The sequence below is a fragment of the Aegilops tauschii genome, chromosome 5, assembly GCF_002575655.3.
Source record: "Aegilops tauschii subsp. strangulata cultivar AL8/78 chromosome 5, Aet v6.0, whole genome shotgun sequence".
NCBI classification, from domain to species: Eukaryota; Viridiplantae; Streptophyta; class Magnoliopsida; order Poales; family Poaceae; genus Aegilops; species Aegilops tauschii.
Window position 1 is genome coordinate 492,694,783 of NC_053039.3, and position 20,154 is coordinate 492,714,936.

Below are 20,154 nucleotides of genomic sequence, written 5' to 3' on the forward strand. Positions count from 1 at the left end.
CCTTGTGCTACCAATCTTGCCTTGTTGCGAACGATGGTCCCATGAGCATCTTGCTTGTTCTTGAATATCCACTTGGTTCCAATGACATTGTGGTTCCCCGTTGGCCTTGGCACCAACCTCCACACCTTGTTGTACTCGAAGTTGTTGAGTTCTTCATGCATGGCATTGAGCCAATCCGGAACTTCGAGCGCCTCATAGACCTTTTGGGGTTCAACACAAGAGATAAATGCGTGATGTTCACAATAGTTTGCCAATTGTCTACGAGTGCTTACCCCCTTTTGAATGCTTCCAAGCACATTTTTCATGAGATGATCCTTGGTAGAGAGCTTGGAAGCAACCTTGGCAGCACGACGCTCCAATTCCTCCTAGGGGGTGAGTTGAGGAGCGGTCACTTGATGATCTTGAGCGCCGTCTTGAGCTTGTTCTTGATCTTGAGCTTGCTCTTGATCTTGAACTTGCTCGGAGGAGAGAACTTGACCTTGGACATCACTTGGTGATTCAACACCGTCTTGAGGTTGATCTTGCCCTTGGTCTTGTTCATGATGATGAGGGCCTTCACTTTGTTCTTCGGAAGCGTGTGGGTCTTGGGTTGGTGATGGTTCCACTTGAGTGGAACATTGTCCTTCTCCTTCGGCCACAAGGGGTTCTCAATGGGTAGGATATGACCAACACCCATTCTTCTTATGGCTTGGGGAGGAATTTCATCACCTACATCACGAGTACCACTTTGCTCCACTTGGGAGCCGTTATTCTCATCAAACTCCACGTCACACGTCTCCTCAATAAGTCCCGTGGACTTATTGAGAACACGGTAAGCATGAGAGTTTGTAGCATAACCAACAAATATGCCCTCATGAGCTCTAGCCTCAAATTTAGATAAACGAACACCTTTCTTGAGAATGAAACACTTACACCCGAACACCCAAAAGTACTTGAGGTTGGGCTTGTTACCGGTGAGTATCTCATATGGAGTCTTGTTCAATCCTTTGTGGAGATAGAGCCAATTTGATGCATGACACGCGGTGTTGATGGCTTCGGCCCAAAAGTTGTATGGAGACTTGAACTCCGCCATCATGGTCCTTGCCGCATCCATCAATGTCCGGTTCTTCCTCTCTGCGACACCATTTTGTTGAGGGGTATAAGGTGCAAAATATTGATGCTTGATCCCCTCATCACTAAGGAATTCATCCAAGGTGTAGTTCTTGAACTCGGTGCCGTTGTCACTCCTTATTGTCAAGATCTTTGCATCATGTTGACGTTGAGCTTCATTTGCAAAGTCGATGACGGTTTTGTTGTGTCTCACTCTTCCTCTTGAAGAAATATACCCAAGTGTATCTTGAATAATCAACCACAATCACCAAGCAATACTTTCTACCTCCAAGACTATCAAAGGATGGAGGCCCAAAGAGATCCATGTGAAGGAGCTCCAAGGGTCTCTTCGAGTAGATGATAGTCGTGGGAGGGTGAGCCTTCTCATGAAGCTTTCCTTCGATACAGGCACTGCAAGCATGATCTTTGGCAAAACTAACATTTGTTAGTCCACGGACATGGTCCCCCTTGAGAAGACTTTGCAAAGATCTCATATTGACATGGGCTAAACGGTGATGCCAAAGCCATCCCACGTCAACTTTAGCCATTAGGCATGTCGCGGTCTTAGTGGGTCGCTCCAAAAAGTTAATCACATAGAGACCGTTCTCGACATGCCCAACAAAGGCTACTTTAAGAGTCTTGCTCCACAAGAGGGCCATGGTATCAATATCAAAGAAGGTGGCAAAACCCATGAGTGCAAGTTGACGAACGGAAAGTAAATTGTATGCAAGGGACTCAACAAGCATGACCTTCTCGATCGTGAGATCATGAGAAATGACAACCTTGCCGAGACCCAATACCTTAGAAGACGAGGCATCACCCCACTCGACATTGGTGGGCATAGATGGAATCTTGTGAACGTCCACCACCAAGTCCTTGCTTCCGGTCATATGATTTGTAGCTCCACTATCGAGCAACCATGATCCCCCACCGGAAGTAAACACCTACAAGAGATCAATGCTTGGTTTTAGGTACCCATTTTGTAATGGGTCCTTTGATGTTAGTGACAAGGGTCTTAGGAACCCAAATAGACCATTCAATGTACTCATAAGGAGAACCAACAAATTTGGCATAAACATGCCCATCACTAGCACGACACAACACATAAGAAGGGTTAAAGTCGTCGGCTTTGTTGGAAGGGGTGGCATTGCCCTTCTTGACACCACCACCCTTCGCATTGTTCTTCTTCTCCTTGGGAGCACCCTCTCCTTCCTTCACAAAAGTTTGCTTGAGAGGAGGAGGTCATTTGGTCTTGTCATTCTTCTTCTTGTTCTTGGGCTTGGGTGCGAACCGAATCCCCTCCTTGGCTACAACTTCCTTTTGATTACTCAAAAGGTCGTTGAGGTTCTTCCCACCTTGTATGAACGACACAAGGCCTTTCTCAAGTTGCTCCTTCAACTTAGCATTCTCCTCAATAAGATGCACATGCTCACAACACGGGTTAGTAGCATTTGCATTATCAATTAAAACCATATGAGGAAAGGTGGCTTTCTCCTTGGTTAGCTTCACTTGAAGTTGATCATGAGACTCTTTAAGACTAGCATGAATACCCTTCAAGGCCTTGTGAGCCTTGTCAAGTATATCAAACTCCTCCTTGAGTCTAGCAAGATCAATCCCAAGTTTGGCTTTCTCGGAGTTTAGCACACGAGATACAACAAGCGCATGATCAAGATCTTTCTTTAGTTTAGCATGATCATCGTTGTATGACTCCTCAAGAGCCAAACAAAGACCACGCTCTTCCTCAAGAGCATTGGAAAGATCCGAAATCTCATCGGCATAGTCATGACTATGCCCCTCCATCTTAGAGATGGTATCTTCGTGAGCCTCGATCATGTCATTGGCTTCACCAAGTTGTTCCAAGAGAGCAACGAAGTGCTTCTTGGATTTACCCTTGAGTTTACCCATAAAGGACTCAAACTCATTCTCCTCCACATTAGATCCCTCATGTTCATCAATGCAATCCATCAACGAAGGATTATTAATGATGGTAGTTTTGATGTTGGGGGTTACCTTGTTGGTGGCTTTAGCCAGGAGGCACTTGGCGGTGATGTTCTCATTGGGTGAGTCGAAGAGAGACACCCGTGGAGTTGATGCAATGGCAACAGAGGCCATGGCAACCGACTCATCATCTTCATCATCATCATCATCCTCATTGTACTCTTCTTGTACCACCAACGCCTTGGGAGGAGTCTTCTTGGTGAAGTTGCTCTTGGTAGAGAAAGACTTGGCCTTGTCCTTCCGGATGAGCTTGCCACCATTGTCTTCCCTTTTCTCATAAGGGCATTCCGCAACAAAGTGGCTCACATTGCAACAATTATAGCAAGTCCTCACACGTTGCTTGACCTTCGCACCACTTGAGTTATTCTTGTTGAAGTTGGGCCTTGAGTTCTTCTTGCTCCAAAATTGCCTTGAAGCAAGAGCCATGTGTTCATGATAAGCATACTTTGTATCTTCGGGGTTGCTCTCCTCTTCTTCCTCTTCTTCTTCTTCTTCCACAGTAACCTTGGCCTTCAATGCAAGGTTGGGCTTCTTTACTCTTTGAGAACGTAGCACCGCGTTGTCGGCGGTCTTGTCCAAGATGCTCATAGCCACAAACTCATTCACCACTTCCTTGAGGACAAGGTGTGGAAGTCCGGCCGTTGATGAATGACGGAGGACATGGCCTTGTGGTAAGGCATCATTGCCTTGAGAAATTTGCGCTTGATCCAATTGTCATCCGTGTCCTTGCTCCCATGATCTCGGAGTGAGACCGCGAGTTTGGTTACTCTCCGATAAAGCTCACGAGGTTCTTCATCTTCTTTCATTGCAAACTCATCGGCTTCATCTTGCACCACTTCATAGTTGGAGCGTTGAATGCTTGTGCTTCCCCGGTAGAGGGAAACAACTTGGTGCCAAGCATCTTTGGCCATGGCGTAGGGCCGGAGGTGAGGAAGATCTTCGGGTGGAATTGCATCTTGGATGATGAAGAGAGCATTCTCATTGAATTGATTATCCGCGGCTTCTCTAGGAGTGAAGTTGCTTCGGTCATGCGGATAGAAACCTTCTTCAATGATTCTCCAAAGATAAGTATTCACATGATTCAAATGACGCTTAAAGCGATAAACCCAAGAATCAAAATCCTCATTTTTCACAATCTTAGGGGGAGGACCGGCATGATTCAAATGAGTAGAAGGAATCGGTCCATCATAAACAAGTGGAGGTTCCACATGGGCAAAGATGCCGGTGCCATTCTTACCACTAGTAGAAGGAGCTTTTTCACTAGTAGCTTCCCCCTTGTCGGAGTTAGCATCCGTCACCTTGTTAGTGGGATCACCCACTTTCAACGGTGCGGTAGATAGTTTAAGCCCTTCAATGAATTTATTAAACATGCTTTCAACCTCGGTCGTCATGGAGGTTTTCAATGTGTCCAAAGCCACATTGAATTCCTCACGAGAGACCGCGGTTCCCCCATCGGCCGTAGACGAGAACGGATTCACACCGGAGTGCTCCTCCCCACCGTCTACGGTGTCAACCATACTCTTCGGACGGCAAAGTCCTTAATAAAGAGACGAGGCTCTGATACCAATTGAAAGGATCGATATAGTTGACTAGAGGGGGGGGTGAATAGGCAACTAACAATTTTAGCTATTCTTTACCAAATTAAACTTTGCATCAAAGTAGGTTGTCTAGATATGCAACTAGGTGAGCAACCTATATGATGCAACAACAACAATCACACAAGCAAGCAAGGGATATAGCACAAATAAGCTTGCACAAGTAAAGGCACGAGATAACCAAGAGTGGAGCCGGGGAAGACGAGGATGTGTTACCGAAGTTGCTTCCTTTTGAGGGGAAGTACGTCTTCGTTGGAGCGGTGTGGAGGCACAAATGCTCCCCAAAAAGCCACTAGGGCCACCGTATTCTCCTCACGCCCTCACACAATGCGAGATGCCGTGATTCCACTATTGGTGCCCTTGGAGGCGGCGACCAGACCTTTACAAACAAGGTTGGGGCAATCTCCACAACTTAATTGGAGGCTCCCAACGACACCCCGAAGCTTCACCACAATGGACTATGGCTCCGCGGTGACCTCAACCGTCTAGGGTGCTCAAACACCCAAGAGTAACAAGATCCGCTAGGGATTAGTGGGGGGAATCAAATTTCTCTTGGTGGAAGTGTAGATCGGGGCCTTCTCACCCAATCCCGAGCAAATCAACAAGTTTGATTGGCTAGGGAGAGAGATCGGCCGAAAATGGAGCTTGGAGCAACAATGGAGCTTGGGGTTGGAAGAGGTAGTCAACTTGGAGAAGAAGACACCCCTTATATAGTGGAGAGACAAATCCAACTGTTATCCACTTAACCAGCCCGCGACCTGCGGTACTACCGCCCCAGACAAGCGGTACTACCGCAAGGGCTCACGGTACTACCGCGGCGTACCGCGGTACTACCGCAGCTACGGCAGGTGCTAGCCCAGAACTGAAGCGCAAAGGCTGAGGGCGGTACTGCCGCTGACGCGGTACTACCGCTCCCCCTTGCGGTAGTACCGCAAGGCAGGATTGGACTAGCCTGGGAAGGGCGCGGAAGAATAAAAATACATCCGGGCCAACTTCCGCTGAAAAACAAACAATGCAAAAATCCGACACGGTACTACCGCCCATGGCATGCGGTACTACCGCGCAGGGAGCGGATGTAAAAGATTACATCCGCCCCTACTTCCGCTCATGTTGTTGTGCCAGACCGGGACTCACGGTACTACCGCGCACAAGGGACGGTACTACCGCGCACAAGGGACGGTACTACCGCGTAGGGCGCGGATGTAAAAAATTACATCCGCCCCTACAGCCGCACGAGCGGCTGAGTCTGATCTGAGGCCACGGTACTACAGCTCCTTAGGAGCGGTACTACCGTGGGCACCTACGGTACTACCGCAAGGGCGTGCGGTACTACCGCAGGGGCCTGCGGTACTACCGCTCCGAAGAGCAGTACTACCGCATGCCCCAGAACAGCAACACTAGGAATCCTTCTCTTTGCATATAAATGAGGAAAACGGAGGATGCTCCAAAGCGCAAAGGGAAAGGCGGTGCAGAGGGAGTAAACGTGTACGTGATGATTCCACCCGAACCTTTCCAACGCGGACCCCCTCTTAATAGTACGGCTTTCCTACGACTCAATTCCACCGAAAAGAAACGTAGAGAAACACCGTCTTCAATAGTCTTTGAGGGGCACCAAACCGTCTTGTGCCTAGTGACGAAACGTCTGAAATACTCAAGGCACACGATTAGTCCGCAAAAGCATTGTCATCAATCACCAAAACACCTTAGGGATAAATATGCCCTTACATAGTCCTTCCAAAGAAGGAAATGCCCGCTCTCTCTGTTGTGATTCAACGCCGAAAGGTGCCCCGAAATGGAGCCACGGAACGACGTGCGCTGGCTATTGAGGTGGTGATGGACCAACACGGCAGCCAAGATCTCCTCCTCCTCATCGGACGAGGAATCTTTGGAGTCACAAAGGAAATTGTGAAAAAAGAACTCATCGGCGGAGTCCATTTTGTACCTTGGCAAACTGTTGAACAGCTTGCGGGCGTCGACGAACGAGACGGCCGACGAAGGGAGTCGTGCCGCTCTCGGACCAGCTAGCTGCCCTGGAGGCGTCCGACGAGCGTGCTGGTGAGGATCCGGACGGGGCGACTAGGCGGCTTCTTGGTCGCGGTCGCGGCTGTGTTGGGGGAGCGGGGGTGGGAAGCTTACGGTTCCCCGACGGCAAGACGGCGGTGGCGGGGGACGTGGGAGGTGGCGGCGTTGCAGAGGGGATGTTGTGGCACCGACAGCTGGCAGAGCCACCGGAAAAATGGGCGGTGTGGGCGGCGACGGCGACAAAGGAGGGTGGCAAGGGCTTGCTGGAATGGGAGAGGATGGCCAATGTGCCACCGACCAGCGGGCCAGGGGGAAGGAGAAGGCGGGCGTGCGCGCGACCGTCGTGCGTCCACGCCGACGCAAATCCGGCTAAAAAATGGGCCGGGAATGGGTCGGCAGGCGGACAAAAAGCGGACGCGCTTCCTTTTGGGTCGGCGCGTTGGGCCGACTTTTCTGTCTGCGCCGACCCAAACGGACGCGCGCGGACGAAATGGGTCACGGAGTTGCTCTTAAATTGTAGCCACTTTCGGTCCACGTTTGGGCGCGAGGGAGCCACACGTGAGGGGGAGTGTTGACGTATAAATGTATTGCCTATTCTCTTCCATCAGATTGGTCTTTTAGTTGCATTAGCTAGAGCATGCACTTCTACGGCTGTTAAAAGCAACACTTAGTGTTTGGAAAGACACCAGATCGAATTGTTAACCGTCAAAGATGCCCACGATCGTGTATTTGCCAGTGCGAGAGAGCCGAATTGGCTTGCCTCCGTCAGCAAGGTTTTTTGGCACTTAAAGGCTAAATTGCCACGAGAGGCTAGCTTTATTTTCCTAACCAAATGAATATCCTTGGCAAGCAAGGCTAGGAGCTGTCCTTGCCTAAGATCCAAACGCACCCTAAACTTGCGTACCCGACTAACACAATTTGCCATAAAAAACGTTCAATTTGCCATGCCTAAAAAATTGGTTTCCGCTCGATATCCGGGTCCAAAGAGCTGTGATGCATGGATAGTTGCCAAAACTTGGGCATGCCTTAGACAACTTTATTTCGTTTTTCTTGCTGATGGTGATACATGAGTATCAATCAAAACATTAGCTACCCAGTTGTAGCAAAACGAACCCTTAGATCGGGTAAAAAAAAGGTCAATATTTAGCAGCCGAGCAAAAAGATTTATAGGCCTGGACTATGGACGTTAAAAGTTACGAGTTCAACAGCGTAAATAAAAAGAAAAGGGAAAAAAGATTGGCCTCCATTGCCGGGATTTGAACCCGGGTCGCCTGGGTGAAAGCCAGGTATCCTAACCGGGCTGGACGACAATGGACTGTGACTTTGATTCCCACACAAGCTATATATTGATTCAAACGTTGTGTTTGCTCAGCAACTTTTCAAGCTTAACTTAATCGACATGTTTTTACTGGAATATATTGATTACCTGTACGACCGAACGGATCCAAATCACAGAACAGTTCCCGCGAACTGGCCCCTTGTATTCTTGTGCTTGTTCGCCGTCGCATGGTCGCAAATCGCAAAGCCATCCCGTACATGTAAAACATGCCCCTGTGGCCTTGTCTCCCGCCGTGGTCGCCGCCGCAGACCGTGAAACCTGTGCAGAGGAAACAGCCGGCGACGCCACGCATGCATGTACGCGGCCCTGCGCAGCAGCACAGGCACGTAAAAGGTCGCCGTACGCGCCGGCCGCGTGCGCGCGCGGTGACGGTAGAGAAAAAGGCAGCGGCAAGCCGCCAAGCAGCGCGGGAGGGCACGCGACACCGGTACCGCCGGCTGCTCGCCCGCCCGTCGATCGCCAGCGCACCTGGTATTTCCCCGGTCCCTGCCTTGCCCTTGCTGCCGACTCCGTCACGTCCGGCTCCAGGGTGTCTCCGTAGCCCGGCTCCCGTTCACTGTTGACTGCTGATGCCCGGTACGTGTGCACTGTTCAACGTCGAGTCTCTCTTTCTTTTTCGCGACAGATTGAGCATTGAGCTATGAGAGCTAGCAGTAGATATATATCGATATCCCAACTGGCCTGTACCGTGCTCGCATTATTTGTTGTCCATGATCGACCGATCGGGCTGCTCGCTAACTACTCGCTCTGTCCCATAATAGTATAATATAAGACGTTTTTGCAAGCTTGCAAAACTGTTTCATATTGCGGGACTGAGGGAGTATTTCTACCAAAAGTGAGAGCTCAGTTGCAAGCGTCGCCAGTTTTCAGCTTAACATATCACGGAAAGTCGGAAACAGACCTCACGTACAGGGAGGGCATGTTCAAATAAAAAAGTCCAAAATCAACACCGCCCGAACCGAAGAAAGATGAGAAAAACACGGGTCAATTCACACGTGTCTTTCTCGTGGTCGTAGATACCATCAAAGGGATCAAAAAGAGCATCGACTGAAAGAAACTCTGTTCAATCAAGAAAAAGAAAAGCAAAAGAAATGGCAGAGCAACTTCGAGAAATTTGAAGCGGACCGGCGATCCAAAGCAGAATACCGAATACCCATCTTGAACTGGCTGGAGCACAACACACATGGGTTTGGCTTATGCAGAAGCCCGTCTGGTGTGTTGTAATTAGAGCAACTTCAATAGGGTGATCCATTTCGTCCGCGGCCGTCCGTTTGGGTCGGCGCGGACAGAAAAGGCGGCCCAACGCGCCGACCCAAACGGACGCGCGTCCGTTTTTCGTCCGCGGGCGACCCATTCCCGGCTAATTTTGAGCCGGATTTGCGTCGGCGCGGACACGAGACAGACGCGCGCGCGCCTACTCCTGTCCCCGGGCCCGCTGGTCTGTGGCACATTGGCCTCCCCTTTCACCCCCCCGGCCAACAAGCAACCCTCGCCCCGCCTCCTCCGTCACCGACGCCGCCGCCCATTTTTGCTGGCGACTCTTCCAGCTGCCGCCGCCTCCACATCCGCCCAGCAACGCCGCCCCTGCCCCCCGTCGCCCGCCGCCGCCGTTTTGCCGCTGGGGAGCAAACTGGTTCCCACCGCCGCTTCCCCCACCGCACAGCCGCCCGCGACCAAGAAGACGCCTCGCCGCCCCCGCCACATCCGACCGGCACGCTCGTCGGACGCCGGCAGGGCAGCTAGCTGGTCTGTGGGCGCCGCATCCCCGCTCGCCGGCCGTCTCCTTCTTCGACGCCCGCAAGCTGTTCGACAGCTTGCCAAGGTACGAAAATGGACTCCGCCGACGAGTTCTTTTTCCACAATTTCCTTTGCGATTCCGACGATTCGTTGTTCGACGACGAGGAGGAGATATTGGCTGCCGTGTTGGTCCATCACCACCTCAACAGCCAGCGGCCGTTGTTTCGTGGCTCCATTCCGGGCCACCTTCCGGCGTTGAATCGCAACCGAGAGAGCGGGCATTTCCTTCTCTGGAAGGACTACTTTGATACAACAAACCCGTTGTTCAAACATCACAAATTCCGCCGCCAGTTCCGTATGAGTAGGCATGTTTTCAACCGTATTAGAGAGGGAGTGGTCGGCTACGATGACTACTTCGAGTGCAAAGAGGATGCCGTCGGCAAGATTGGTTTCTACTCTTATCAGAAATGCACTGCCGCCATCCGAATGCTTGCATACGGAGTGCCCGGTGATCTCATTGACGAGTACGTCCGTATGAACGAGTCTACATGCCTAGAGTCTCTGTATAAGTTCTGCAAGGCTGTGATTGCTGTGTTTGGCCCTGAGTACTTGAGAGAGCCGACAGCTGAAGATACAGCCCGTTTGTTGCCGATGAATGCCAGAAGGGGCTTCCCGGGGATGCTTGGCAGCATAGGCTGCATGCACTGGGAGTGGAAGAACTGCCCTTCTGCTTGGCAAGGGCAGTATAAGGGACATGTCAGGGCTTGCACTGTCATACTTGAGGCCGTGGCGTCTCAAGATCTCTGGATCTGGCACTCTTTCTTTGGCATGGCAGGATCACACAATGATATCAACGTGCTTCATCGCTCGCCGGTGTTTGCTAGGCTTGCCGAAGGCAACAACCCACCGGTGAACTTTACTATCAACGACAGCAACTACGACAAAGGGTACTATTTGGGTGACGGTATCTATCCTCAGTGGACCACTATTGTCAAGACAATACCCAACCCAAGAGCAAGAGAGTGCTAGGAAGGATGTCAAGCGTGCCTTTGGTGTTTTGCAATCTCGATGGGGCATCGTTCGGTATCCTGGGCACGCAGAAACTATGGGAGGTGATGACTGCTTGTGTGATCATGCACAATATGATCGTAGAAGACGAGCGCACAGAACGTCTGTACGATCAAGGCTTTCAGTTTCAGGGTGAGAATGTTGTGCCTGAGCATGTAGTAGCGGCAGGCCCGTCGATGGGGCAGGCCTGGCCGACCGCCCAGGGCCCCCAATATTTTGGGGCCCCCAAATTAGTAGGTGATGGATAGGCTTCTTTATAATCTGGAAAAGAAAAGGCCTGGTAGCCCAACGAGGAGCCCAGCGAAACAAGCAGGTTGCCCGATCGCCTGAATCGTCGTCGTCTCCTAGTATCGCACTCGTAGCCGCCTCTCTCCATCGCCCAGGACCCAATTCCATTCGCCGATCTGACTGCTCGCCCTCCCGTCGTCGCGCTCGTCCAGTTTCCTGCGATCTACGGATGGATGGTGCATGGTAGTGGGCTGGTTCCCCAACCTAAACTATCCCCACGTGAGTGCTCGAGGCCTATTTGCTGCAGGTTGGATTCGATTTGCTTCAGATAATAAACTTCTGAATTTTGAATTTTGGTATAGAAAACGGAAACATATCTGCTTCTACGGATCCTGAAAATAAAGGCGCACCTCCTTCAGTCCTGCAAACAATATCGTACATATGCAGATATGCTCTCTGTTTTATAAATTTTGGTACAGAAACTAATCACATTGATAATTAATAAGATAGCATTAGCCATTATACTCGGCCAGGTTGATAAATAATAAATTGTTTTATATGCTTTGCAGTCAAAAGTTTAAATTCCACATGGATTGCTATAATTGTTTTTGGAGATAGTTTTTTTTGGACGATGCAAGGCAGATGCTCTACGGATTTCATTACGATTGGTTTTGGAGATCATTACTCAGTCATAAACGATTTTCGATATGGTGCAAATTTCAAGGTACGGTCCTATTTATTCGCAATAAAGATGGGCTTATAACTCATGTACTGTTTCAATCATTCCTTTTGTTTTGCTTTTTGGTAGAAAATGTGTTTAGTTACTTGTATCACCTTTACTCTTTTAGCATTAGTTTTTGAAATATTTATAAGTATCGTACCAAATTACATACATTTGAAGTAATATAGTTAAATGAACATATATCTTAGTTATATGAAAATTTTCAAATTTAGGGCCACATTTTGCAGTTCGCCCTGGGCCCCAGAATTTCTGGAGACGGCCCTGAGTAGCGGCAACATTTGAGCAGTTCACTCAGCTTCATGAAGACATGCGTGATTGGGAAACTCACGTGCAACTGCAAAATGATTTGGTTGAGCATATATGGACTCATGTTGGCAACCAATAGATGTATCTTCTTTTATTCGTTTGCAAAACTATGTGAAACATTTTTATTTGTATTTGGCTTGTAAAACTATACTATTTATTTGGGCGGCTAACTATTTTGCTTGTTAACATTTTCATTTCACAATATATTTGAATGCAAATCAATGTAAAATTGGGCGGCCAGCCGGCCACGCCTGCACATATGGGTCGGCGCGTTGAGCGCGTTGTCGACCCATACAAAAAACAGTGTGGACGCCAAGCGGGCGGCCGACCCAAACGGACGAAATCGCCGTCCGTTTGGGTCGGCCCGTTGGAGTTGCTCTTAACGATGTCAGGCACGGGCTGTGATGACCTTTTGGATTTCTGTTCGTCTCGCACGGTTTCTCTTCTCCTTGCCAGCGTCTCTGTGCCAGTGGGATTTCGTTTCCACGGCTCTCAAGGCGGGTCCGGTCCCCTGCTTGCAGTTGCAGATTCTCGGCAGGAAAGAGTGGTCTTTACTCCAGAGATGTTGGTTCGTAACCTACTGGAGTACATCGACGATTACACTAGCTAGGTTAGGCACAATCCCAAGCTCTAACCCCTAGGGCGATGATAAAAGTTGCATGAGAGAGGACGTGTCCTGCTGGCGTGTTCCTGCCAAGCAGCACGCCGGCATGCGGCTACTCCTACTCGCGCTTGCGAGTTTCATCGAATAATCCTTCTTGTGCATATGCTCACAGATTTGCAAGAAAAAACGTAAAGACTAATCTCAACCAGTAAAAGCGAAGCAAGGGTACTCATAGAGTCATAGTATTGGTAGCTGCCAGATCAAGACGTGCATGTGATGAAAAGTCTCCTAGGGCAAAACGAAACCAAACGCCAAGGCCCAAGATAGATTACGCTTCCACAGGCCAGGGACGTCGAGGTTAGGGGTGAAAACAAAAGCAGCTGCACACTGCAGCGCCCAAGAAGCGAGCAGTGAACGGCTAAACGTCGAAAGGAGGAGTAAATCGGACAAGACACCAGCAGACCGGAGTCCCAGACCACTCAGACTCAGACTGACCGCTGCCCGTGGCCCTGCGGCGAAAGAGAAAGAGAGGCTCCTAGCAAGAACCGACGGGGACTAGACGGACAGCGTGGTATGGTAAAAGAAAGAACCGCACAAGTGTGGTACAGCCACCAAGGAAGAAAGAAGAACTACTGGCAGAGGGGGGAGAGCACGGGGTGGGACAGCGGAGGAGAGGCCCGGAAGCAAGGGTACAAGGGGAGGGGAACAAGGAGATTCAGAGCGGGGAGGAGGGAGAGGGAGGGGGACTGCCATGCCATGCGCCCGTGCCATGATGGCCGCTGTGGCATCATCTTTGTCGTAGACGGTTAAAGGGAGGACACCGCTCGCTCCTCCGGAAAGAAGCTGCCGGCTCTGCTTTGCTGCCATCTCTCTTTCTTCTCCCCCCTAGTTTCTTTCTTTCCTTCTTCGGTGGCCGCTTTTCGCTCCGTCTTTTCCCCGTCGGCTTTGGGGTGGGGGGAAAGAAATGATGCGAGGTTCCGTCCATGCCTGCCTAGATGCTGCGGCTGCTCCTCTTTAGTAGTAGTAGTACTGCCTGCGGTGGCGGGTGAGGGACGGAGCGAAGGGAGGTGGGCTGGGCAGGGTACCCGTGCTCCTCCGGTGATTCGCTCGGTGCCTCTGATGGTCTGATGTCCTGAGGCTTTGAGGCGACTCTGCTCTCGTTTTTCTGCGGAGCTGCTGATTTGGTGGAGGATTGGGGGCGTCTGCGCGTGGCCGGAGCCGAGGAGGGTTTGCGCTGCCGGATTGGAGAGCAGGAGAGGTATGTGTCACACTCTTACGCTCCTCATTATTTTCCTTTTGCTGCGTGGTAACCTGGCTGAAATTGGTCTCCCGGAGTCGCCAACTGCGGAAGATTTTAGGTGGATTTGGTATTTTTATATAGTGGCTTTGTTCCAATTTGCTCAAGATTGAGCGTCCGTGCAGTCTGCCTCTAGAAATGTTTGGAGTTTCTCTGGTAGTCCATGCGTGCTTCATCATGAATCTTCAGAGCATTTGCTGGCGGTTCAGATTTCTGTCTGGGCTTCAGAGCTCGGTCTGAATTTGTACGTTCTGAAATGAGAAAACAGAGAGATCTAGGCGGTGAACTATGAACTAGGAGCTGTACTCACACTGCATATAGAGAAGATGCTGTAAATTGTCTTGGTGACTTTGTTCCAGTTTGCTCAAGACTGAGCAACCATGTAGTCAGGTTCTTTAAATGGTTAGACTCTAGTGTTGGTCTGGTGGTTTGATTACGAAGTTTCCGAGCATTTGCTGCTGGTTCGAATTTCTTTCTGGGCTTGAGAGATGGATCCCAAGTTTGTACCACTTTCGTAATGAACAAGAGTGTGAACTATGAACTTGGAGGTGCACTAAGAGTGGTACTGTTAACCATCTGCTCTTTACTTCTTGATAAAATCTTCTTTCTTACTTACAGAGCAAAAGATATACATTATTAATTCCAGCTTCAGTTCATCAGTCTAACTCCTGCGTGTTACTTATTCTCAGGTATATGAACTAGTGCTGCTTCTGCAGCTACCTCCAGGGGTCATAAGCTTCCTACGAAGCATGGCAGAGTTCAAGGTTGGAAGCCTTGATGCCCGAGCAACAAAGTTCAGAACCGTCCCGATTGCTGTCACCCCAGAAGGGTTCTGGTGCTGCCCATCGCAGACCGTGCTGCAGAAGACAGTGAAGAACCAAAACCAGCAGGCAAGGCCTAAAGTGGGCGCGTCCCCTCCTGCCTCAAAGGCCTCCTCGCTCCAGAGGGCGCTGACTATCTCGTCGGAGAGGAGAACGCATTCCACTCCAACAAGGTCCAGAGCTAATTCAGATGAGCAACGATGCCCGTCGGCGGACAATGCCACCTCCAATCCACCAAAGGTGGCGAGCGAGAGGCCACCGAAGCAGCATAAGATATCTGTTGGGTTTGGTCAGATTGAGATGAGTGACTTGAGAGTTGTCCTCTATGGCAAGGATGGGGTTGCTGTGAAGATGAGTGTGCACAAGAACATCCTTGCTGAAAATAGCACCTTCTTTTCTGATAAGCTAGCAAGGCAATCTCCAGTGTCTAGCATAGAAGTGCCTGATTGTGAAGATGTGGAGATTTATGTTGAGACTGTTGGCTTGATGTACTGCAATGATGTCAAGCAGAGGTTGATCAAGAAAAGTGTTCCACGCGTTCTTCGAATCTTGAAGGTTTACTCAACGTTAACTCTGCTTCTCCTTTTTTCAGTTTGATTAACTCTCTATAGTTTAATAATTAGCTAGTATAGATGTAGAAACGGTAAAAAGCTGAGCCTTCCACTTTTGTTAGAGATAAGAAAGTTAGAATTGACATGTGCTGGTGCTTTAAGTTCTTTTTTTTGGGTGCTTTAAGTTAGTGCAATATTTGCTTTAATATGGGGACCTTTTTTTTTTTCCTTAACCGAAATGCTTTGAAATCTAGAAGCTTGTCATGTGTAGGGCAATGTACTTAAATAAAGTTAACTTTTAACTTGGTATGTCTACTTAAGGAAGCAACATATAATTATGAACCACCACTAGCCATTTTAAGTGTAACGAGTACTATATCATGTCTGTTGCGTGTTGTTATATCAAAGGGATTTTGCATCTATATAAATATTGCATTGTGTCACTTAATCCATGATAGTAAGTCAGCAAAGACGGCATAGCCCATATCTGATAATGCATCTTGCTTGCATGTGCCGATTGGTGCAGATTGAGATAATCATACCAATCAGGCCCATGCTTCCATGCACATTGGCCATTCCTTGGCAACATGGTGCCTCAATTAGGACGAATGAACAACTTGGAATCTTCAGAACAAATGCACCTTTTTTCAACTTCTGTTTGCTGTTCGCTATGTAATTTAGTTCCTTATATAATGTACAGGTTGCAGAATTATTGGGTTTCCGAGCATGTGTTCTGTCATGCTTGAATTACTTGGAAGCGGTCCCTTGGGCCGGGGAAGAAGAGGAGAATGTGGTCTCATCTGTTCGGCATCTTCAGACTGAGGATTACGGTGTCACCCCAATACTGAAGAGGGTATGCTCTGACCTAACGAGCCCACCAAATGACACGTTTGTGCGTATCATAGAACTAGTCTTGAAAAGCAGTGATGACAGAGGGAGGCGCGAGATGAAGTCCTTGGTGCTCAAGCTTCTCAAGGAGAACAACAGCAGCTGTGCCAGTAGCTCTGCTGACCTGTGTGTTGAGACTCTCTACAGTTACTGCCAGAATTGCCTGGAGTCCTTGCTGACCCTGTTTCAGCAAGCATCTGACAGTGATTTCTCTGAGCAGTCTTCAGAGCTCAAGGAACCGGTTCTTCGGCAGATTACGCTCGAAGCGGATAATCTCCTGTGGTTAACCGATATTTTGGCTGGCCGGAATGCCGCAGAAGAATTTGCAGGCTTGTGGTCTAACCAACGTGAGCTAGCTGGGCTTCACTCCAAGCTACCGACCAAGTCGCGCCACCTTGTGAGCTGCGTCACTGCGAGGCTCTTTGTGGCGATTGGGAAAGGCGAAATGCTCCCGTCCAAGGACACCAGGCAGCTCCTCCTGGATGTCTGGCTGCAGCCTCTCATGGATGACTACAACTGGCTGCAGCACGGTTGCAGGTCGTTCGACCGGACCGTCGTCGAGGAAGGGATCGGGTCGACGATCCTGACGCTGCCGCTGGAGGATCAGCAGACGATACTGCTCTCGTGGCTCGGGAGTTTCCTCAAGGTCGGTAACAGCTGCCCCAACCTGCAGAAGGCCTTTGAGGTGTGGTGGAGGAGGACCTTTGTGCGGCCTTACGTCGAACAGCAGGGAAGCCGGTCGCAGTCGGGTCGGAGCTGAGATCTCCGGTGGCGGCTTGCGCAGGGAGGCTATCGCGGGCGCCGATTCGTAAGTAGAACATCGCTGAAGAAGATTTAGTCTATAAGTTGATTTGTGTGAGGCTTTGAGATATGTTTGTGCGCTGTGCTTTGTGATGCTTCTTCGGTTCTTCGCTGACACGTGAAGTTCCCTGAATTCTGGCCTACCGAATGTCTTGTCTGATGTGCTGCTTACTTACCACGGGACATCAGTTTGTTGCATTGTGTTTTGTTACTACGACATTGTGCGGTATTGGTGACACTGTATTATTGCGGCTCACATGTAGAAACTGAATGCTTGTGATGCAACTGTAAATATTTTGCTGGGATGTAGGAGTACGTACTATTGTGATATTATTATCTGAGATTTGGGAGAGTGAGGAGTACTTTGAATCTTGCTTCAACGGCATGCTTGCCTGGGATTCTACAAATGTTGAGCTACCTGCCAAGGCAGCGTTATTTAATTCTGCCTTCCAGCTCCAGGTCAGAGGACCAGACCTCTTCCTGTTTCAAACTTCAGGTGGCACATGTCAGCGAAATCTGTCGGTTTTCTTTGATGAATCCTGTCGATCCTATGGATAATCTGGGATGCTCGTAGTGCAAAAGTCTTCTGCGATGATTACCTCCTCTAGTGTAGAACTCATGAAAGTTGACGCCGCCGTCGCGGCCCGTACCGTGCTCTCGCAGTCGGCGGACCGGCCATCGCCGTGCTGGACGAGCGCCCTCCGCAGCCTGCAGCCCCCTGATGGTGATCCCCTCAGCGGGCGATCTAATCTAACCTAGCCCCCGCCTCTCGTTCGTTTCCTCTCGCCGCCGGGCGAACACCTCGAACGCCCTCCTCAGACCTCCTCCTGCCTGCCCACAATGATCTGGACGAAGTATATATGTTGTAACGGCACGGCTATTTGTCAGTTGCCTGAAAAAGGTTTTTTGTGAGCAGCAATTTGTGGTTGAATGATCAGTAGGGTCAACATGCGGTTGGATCATCACGAGGGTGATTGTACCCCTACATGTGCGTCTTCGGTGGAAGATGATATTCTACCGACCACGAGACGTCGAGCATCTCCAACAGCCGCCCAACGTGCGGCGCGTTAAAAAAGCGTTTGCAGCGCGATGATCGTCTGTTTTGGCGCGGCGAGGAGCGCTTGCTCCAGCGGCCGTTGTAAATTTTAGCGCGCGCGAGTAGCTCCAGCAGATGCGCTAAAAAACAGCGCGCGCGAGCAGCCGACGCTTGCCATATGTTGCATTTTGGACACGAGATGATATTTCAAACATCAAAACAAAGATATGTCATAATTTAAATCACCCAAACAAGTTCATGACATAAAAGTTCATGCCCACAAGTTCAAATTCATGCCCACAACATCATCCAACCAAGTTCACAATCCGAACCAAGTCCATGACTCAAAAGTTCACACCAACGAATGGCCCATCAACAATCAAGTCTCGTCCTCGTCTTCATCCTCATCTTCCTCCGATTCATCATCCTCCCCCGAAGACGATTCTTCCTCCTCCTCTTCATTGTCGCGCGCCGCATCATCATGTGAAGCTCGGAAGATGTTGGCAAGATCTTCAACGGCATCATGCTAAGGTGTGTGAGGCACACCGGAAGACATTCCGCCCATGCCGCCCGGAGGTGCTCCCATGCCTCCCATGAGAGACGCAAAACTCATGCCTCCCATGCCGCCCATGCCGCCCGGAGGTGCTCGGAAGCCACCCATGCCTCCCATGGTCTCCATGGTAGCTCCAAAGCCACCCATGGCACCCATGCCGCCCATGATAGCTCCGAAGCCACCGATGCCTCCCATGCCGCCAATGCCACCGCCACCCATGCCGCCAATGCCACCGCCTCCCATGCCGCCCATGCCACCGCGAATCATGGCTCTTTTTTGGATCAAGACTTCTTCACGGGCAAGATTGACGTACCCCTTTTGCGCCTCATTAAGGATAGATGTGTCCATGAAGAACAAGTACTTCTCCCATTCCATCAACCTAGTCCGCTCCTCCATGGCCACCTTCCTCTCCTTCAATGCCACCTTCCTCTCCTCGGCCGCCACCCTCCTCTCCTCGGCCGCGGCATCTTGGTTCCTTGCCATCTTCCGCACCTCGTTCGCTTCCTTTCTTGCCTTCACAATAGCTTCCATAGCATTTTTGAACTCGTCATCTCCTTTCCTCTTCTTCTTTTCTTTTGCGTCTTTCTTGCATCCATCTGGTCGTTTTGGCTTCGAGTATGAAACCGAGTTTGGTGTAGGGCTTCTCTTGCCGTCATTGCCTGATGCCTCCTCCTCCTCATCCAAATCAATAGTTCTCTTGCGTTTGTTGCTCTCATCAACATCATCGGTATCATCAAACTTCTTCCATTTCTCATCATCCTTCAATGCTTCATAGCAATGAGGCAAGGTGAATGGTCTCCCTTTCTTGCTCTTCTTCTCCTCTCCGTTGAACAAGTTTTGTGCAATATTGAGCTACATAAAAACAAAACAAGTTAGCACTACAAACACCAAGAACAAGCATGATGAACATGGATGAAATGGCACTTATCCTATCTATATCATTAGTGCCACTTGGGTTCAACTTGTCAATCGCCTTTTGTGCGGCCGCCCACTTTTGACAATCTCGGGTGATTGTCGACCACCGGGAGCGAAGAGATCGTTCCGAGCGGTCAATTCCACTCTTGTTGTGTAGATCAAAGTGCTCCTTCATCCGGTTCCAATATGCATCTCTACTTTGACCACCTCCAACGGATGGATCCCTCGACACTTGCAACCAAGTATTGCATAGCAAGACGTCTTCATCATTGGTGTAGTTGCCTCCTCTTCCTTTCGGTGCGTCGACGATGCCCTCACCATCCTCGTCCACCTCGAACTCATGGTCATCGAAATGAATGTCATTGGTTTGAGACCAATGAGAATTGTTGGAGCCAACACCCATAGTTGACATATATGCCTCATCGTTGAAACTACAAAGTATATACAACGAAGCAAATAAGCTATCTATATATATGCATTCAAGCAACAACAACAACAACAACAACAAAAAGTTGGCGAAATTTTATACCTTTGGGGCATTTCATCGAACACCTTGTGCGCGTC

The 20,154-nt window shown here is 49.7% G+C and overlaps 1 protein-coding gene and 1 non-coding gene across 2 annotated transcripts; one reads left to right on the top strand and one right to left on the bottom strand.

Moving 5' to 3' along the window:
* Nucleotides 1–7,945: 7,945 nt before the first annotated feature.
* On the bottom strand, nt 7,946–8,019 carry TRNAE-UUC (transfer RNA glutamic acid (anticodon UUC)). Its single transcript has one exon. It is a non-coding gene; the product is annotated as a tRNA-Glu (tRNA).
* Nucleotides 8,020–13,278: 5,259 nt separating this feature from the next.
* Nucleotides 13,279–17,466, top strand: LOC109760886 (BTB/POZ domain-containing protein At3g50780). Its single transcript, XM_020319683.4, has 3 exons — nt 13,279–13,986; nt 14,715–15,401; nt 16,098–17,466. The coding sequence occupies exons 2-3, from the start codon at nt 14,775–14,777 to the stop codon at nt 17,043–17,045; spliced, it is 1,575 nt and encodes a 524-aa protein (XP_020175272.1). The 5' UTR covers nt 13,279–13,986; nt 14,715–14,774; the 3' UTR covers nt 17,046–17,466.
* Nucleotides 17,467–20,154: the final 2,688 nt, after the last annotated feature.

Bases quoted from the DNA above. Each gene is read 5' to 3' on its own strand.
- LOC109760886 (XM_020319683.4), top strand. From the start codon at position 14,775: ATGGCAGAGTTCAAGGTTGGAAGCCTTGATGCCCGAGCAACAAAGTTC. The intron at 15,402-16,097 runs GTTTACTCAACG...TATAATGTACAG, and splicing joins GCGTTCTTCGAATCTTGAAG to GTTGCAGAATTATTGGGTTT.